The sequence below is a fragment of the Diaphorina citri genome, unplaced genomic scaffold (assembly GCF_000475195.1).
Source record: "Diaphorina citri unplaced genomic scaffold, Diaci psyllid genome assembly version 1.1 scaffold1885, whole genome shotgun sequence".
In the NCBI taxonomy this organism is placed as follows: domain Eukaryota; kingdom Metazoa; phylum Arthropoda; class Insecta; order Hemiptera; family Psyllidae; genus Diaphorina; species Diaphorina citri.
In genome coordinates this window covers 8,567-12,702 of record NW_007379311.1, presented here as the reverse complement: position 1 = coordinate 12,702, position 4,136 = coordinate 8,567, and the positions used below count along the sequence as shown (strand labels likewise).

The 4,136-nt window shown below is 41.8% G+C and overlaps 1 protein-coding gene across 1 annotated transcript in view; it reads right to left on the bottom strand.

Moving 5' to 3' along the window:
- Positions 1-4,136, bottom strand: part of LOC103517552 (rap guanine nucleotide exchange factor 4) — a gene marked incomplete at its 5' end in the record, with an annotated part of 15,111 nt that overhangs the window by 3,012 nt on the left and 7,963 nt on the right. Inside the window, 6 exons of the mRNA XM_017447497.2 lie at positions 856-981; positions 1,295-1,446; positions 1,635-1,736; positions 2,141-2,363; positions 3,078-3,221; positions 3,881-3,899. Coding sequence (XP_017302986.1) covers positions 856-981; positions 1,295-1,446; positions 1,635-1,736; positions 2,141-2,363; positions 3,078-3,221; positions 3,881-3,899 — 766 coding nt within the window. The remainder of the gene's footprint in view (positions 1-855; positions 982-1,294; positions 1,447-1,634; positions 1,737-2,140; positions 2,364-3,077; positions 3,222-3,880; positions 3,900-4,136) is intronic.

Here is a 4,136-nt window from a genome sequence, read left to right as displayed (position 1 = left end):
ATCGCCTCAGGAACACGTCCAGATTAGCGGTGATTTGCTGAAATCTATGCCGCCCTACCGTGTGATACACGAGCTCGTACTGAAATAGAGAGGTTCATATTCATCAAGGGTATTTGGGCCAGCCTAGTTAGCTTGGTTGGTAGCGCGCCTGCCTTGTAAGCGCTAGGCCGCGGGTTCGATTACCGCCCCGGGCGAATTTTATCCTGAACGGATAAGATTCGTTCTCGGAACGGCTGGCCTTCTTCTATCCTGTATTCCTTCTCTCTTTTTATCCTGAACGGATAAGGTTCGTTCTCGGAACGGCTGGCCTTCTTCTATCCTGTATTCCTTCTCTCTTCGATTTCGGGACGATAAGGTCTCGGCAGTTACAGTTCCCTCTATCAAACTTCTGTTATTTTAAGTACCTATTTGGAGGCATGTGAACTTCAAGTTCAAAGCAACGGCAAAAGGCAACCTATGCATATTTGTGATGACAGTAGTAAATGAAAAACTGAACGGGACGCCGGGACACCCCCTGAAATTCGGGACTGTCCCGGCCAATTCGGGACGTTTGGCAAGCCTATGTATAAGTACTTTTGTGATGACAGTAGTGTATCAGCTGGCATTTACATAAACGCAACCCGTAGGATACCTGTGCTTTCATTCTAAATGACAGTGTATAAGTACCTAGTGCTTTACTTCGACTGTCAGTTTAGAACAAGTTGTTCCACTATCCTAATAGTTTGTGACACTGAAACGCCAGACGTTTATTTGATACACTTTATGTCAGATTTCGTTGAAATAGAAAATTTTCCCAGCACCAACAATGTCAGATTTAGGAATTTATAGGGGAAGAATATAGGGAGGTATACTTACCTCATGTATACTCCAGAACAGATCCCAATCGAACAGGGTCATATGGAATGCCAACTCTTTGGCACTGAATGTTTCCAGGTCAAAGTCCATCCCTTCGGTGTAGGTTTCCTGCTCTGAGATACACGTCTGAAAATCAGAAGGAACCACAACTAAAAAAATTGTTTATACCTAAGGAGAAAGCGAAAAAAAAAGTTTGGTGACTACTTTATGGTCAGCGACAAGAACACCGTTGAATGCACCAGTTCCCAATGAATCACTCGAGTTATTTTACCCTCCCAGTCACTAAAGACCTTAACCGTTTTTTACTTTTGCCAAATGGATGGTAAAACCGACACTGACTTTTAAACCAAAAAAAAAAGCATTTAGGTGCCCAATGAAGATGAAGCCTCCTATATTTCTACGTAAGTGATACCAGGATTAAGGAAATCAAACCACTCACCAAAGCATCCAAATGGTCTTTGGGCGACACAAAGATTCGTCCGTTGAGCGAGAGAGCGGTAGGTATACTCAGATCATTATCACGAAATACAACACGTTCTCCCGTGCTTTTCACTTCTACTAGGAGTAAGTCCGACGGGGATACAAGTAGACCTAGCTTCTCCGCTGCAGAGGTTTTGATCTGCTCTGCTGTAGCGTTCACAGGACTTTGGGCGACACAAAGATTCGTCCGTTGAGCGAGAGAGCGGTAGGTATACTCAGATCATTATCACGAAATACAACACGTTCTCCCGTACTTTTCACTTCTACTAGGAGTAAGTCCGATGGGGATACAAGTAGACCTAGCTTCTCCGCTGCAGAGGTTTTGATCTGCTCTGCTGTAGCGTTCACAGGGAAGCGTAAAGTACAGAACGTGTGGTCCGCACAGTATACACGGAAGATGACTGAGGAATGGAAAAACGCTATTAGAGAATTGATTGAAATAAAAAGGAATATTAGTTGACTGAGCAATAAATAAACGCAATTTCTTCATTATAACATGTCACCATTTTTGTTGCTCAGTTGCTCACTGCAGCATTGTAGGATTTTCCAAATATCTCCATAATCCAGCGCTCAATGTTTACCTACCATGCTGGCAATGGTCGCTATGCGCATTTATATTACACAGCTAATCATTTTCCTCACGAGGCTGAGTAGGCCCCGCAAAAGCCAGTCACGGAATCAATCATTTGCATGATACAAATTTTTTGACCCCACCGGGAATCAAACCCGGGTCTTCCGCTTGCAAGGCGAACGCAGTGACCACTACACCATGGGAACTGACTAGCAATATGTTAATGAAACTCACTATCATCGGAAGGCCGAATCATGGTTCGTATTCTAGAGTCAACGGGGCCGGAAAACAAACTGATGGGTTGGCCGGATGGCGGCAGTTTCCACTTTTGCCCGGCAGAGGCCGCCCTCTCGTCTTGATAGCGTTTCATGTGGGTCATCACGTGATGCATGAGAGATGCCTCCTCTGTAAGGCCGGACCACATGGTTGAGTCCGACTCTACTTCACTGGCAAGATCCTGCGGAAAAAGAGACGATTTTAGCTTATCAGAAAAATGACCAAAAATAGTCAATTTCTAGCATTTGAAACCAACCAACCAACCAACCAGTTTATCTACAGACCGTCAACTACCGAAAACGCCACTTTGACACCAAGGTATATTCTTGAAAAAATACATGATCAGGGTAATTGAGTCCAATCCAAATATTTTCCTTCAATAAGGGCCTTACTAGAATTTTTGCCCTAATAATGCATCTGCCTAGGTATAAATTCTGTCGTAATGTTGAGTCTACATATCTACCTTCTTTGGACCACCGATTTTGCACAGATAAATTTTATTGGATCATTGGAACTACCTATGATGCTATTTCGTTTGGACTGTCTATTTCGTTTTGGACCAGCAGTTTTTCCTTAAAAATAAAAAACATAACATAACAAAGTGAATAGATTTTATAAGAAAACTGAAGTTTTTGACTATCTAACTACTTCCTTCTGAACCATCAGAATTTTTTTGCCCTAATAATCCATCTACCTATAAATTTTGTCCTAATACTGTGTCTGCATACCTATCTATCTTCTTTGGACCACCAGTTAGGTATATCCTCCAAAAAAGGACTTGACAAAATTAAAACACCATATTAGAAAACTGAAGTCTTTGACTATCATTTTCTCGAAAGGACCACTGGAAAATACAACTTATCTAACCACTTCTGAACCAATCAGCCAATCTTACCTGTATAAAGTTCATCGTCCCCGTATCATCAAACACAACATGTCGTATCACAGACACCCATCGGAACACAAACTGGACCACACTCCTCTTACACGATAGTATGAAGTCTTTGTCATGATTGCTGCTGTCCATATGGAAAGTGCACTGGAGTTAAGGATCAAAAGGATGAAAAGAATTGTTATATCCGCTCTAGATTCTAGATGTGTGCTCTTTTGTAATAAGCGTGTTGGGAGGCACGCGAACGTCAAGAGTTCGCAGCACCACCCGGTCTCAAAGTAACATTAGGTAGGAAATGTGACTAGAAAATGAATACCTCATATGAAATTGATAAACTGATAAATACCTACTTTCTAAACTACAAGGTGCAGGGGTAAAGGGACTTTTCAGTCTTATTCTGGCAGTATAAACAAGGTATTATCTATTCTACTTTCGACATATCGTTGCATGTGTATGCGATATTTGCATAAACTCCAGGTCTAAAAGAGTAAATATCTAAAATTTCTAAAGAGGGCTTGTCTAAAAGAGAAATTTACGTAAATATCACCTACACGTACGTAACCATCTGTCAAAAGACCTAGTTGCGAAGCATGGTATAACTCATCACTATACAATTTCACTCTTCAACAAGTTGTCCAAGTTGTCAATAAAGGATATTGTCTATTCAGCTCAACTGGACCACACTCCTCTTACACGATAGTATGAAGTCTTTGTCATGATTGCTGCTGTCCATATGAAAAGTGCACTGGAGTTAAGGATCGAAACTAATGGAAAGCATTGCCAAATGATTTATGTCGGCCACTTACGTTCTGACTGTCAGACGGTCTGAGGATGAGTGTCCCGCACTATAATGAATTTAAATAAATGCCCTTTCTTGGTGTTATTATATCACAACTTCGGTGCTCACTGCAGCATTGTAGGAAATATCTCAATAATTTAGCACCCAATGTGTTTACCTACTATGCTGGCACCGCTCGCTATGCGCATTTATATTACAAAGCTACTCATTTTCCTCACGAGGCTGAGTGGGCCCCGCAACAGCCTGTCACGGAATCACTCATT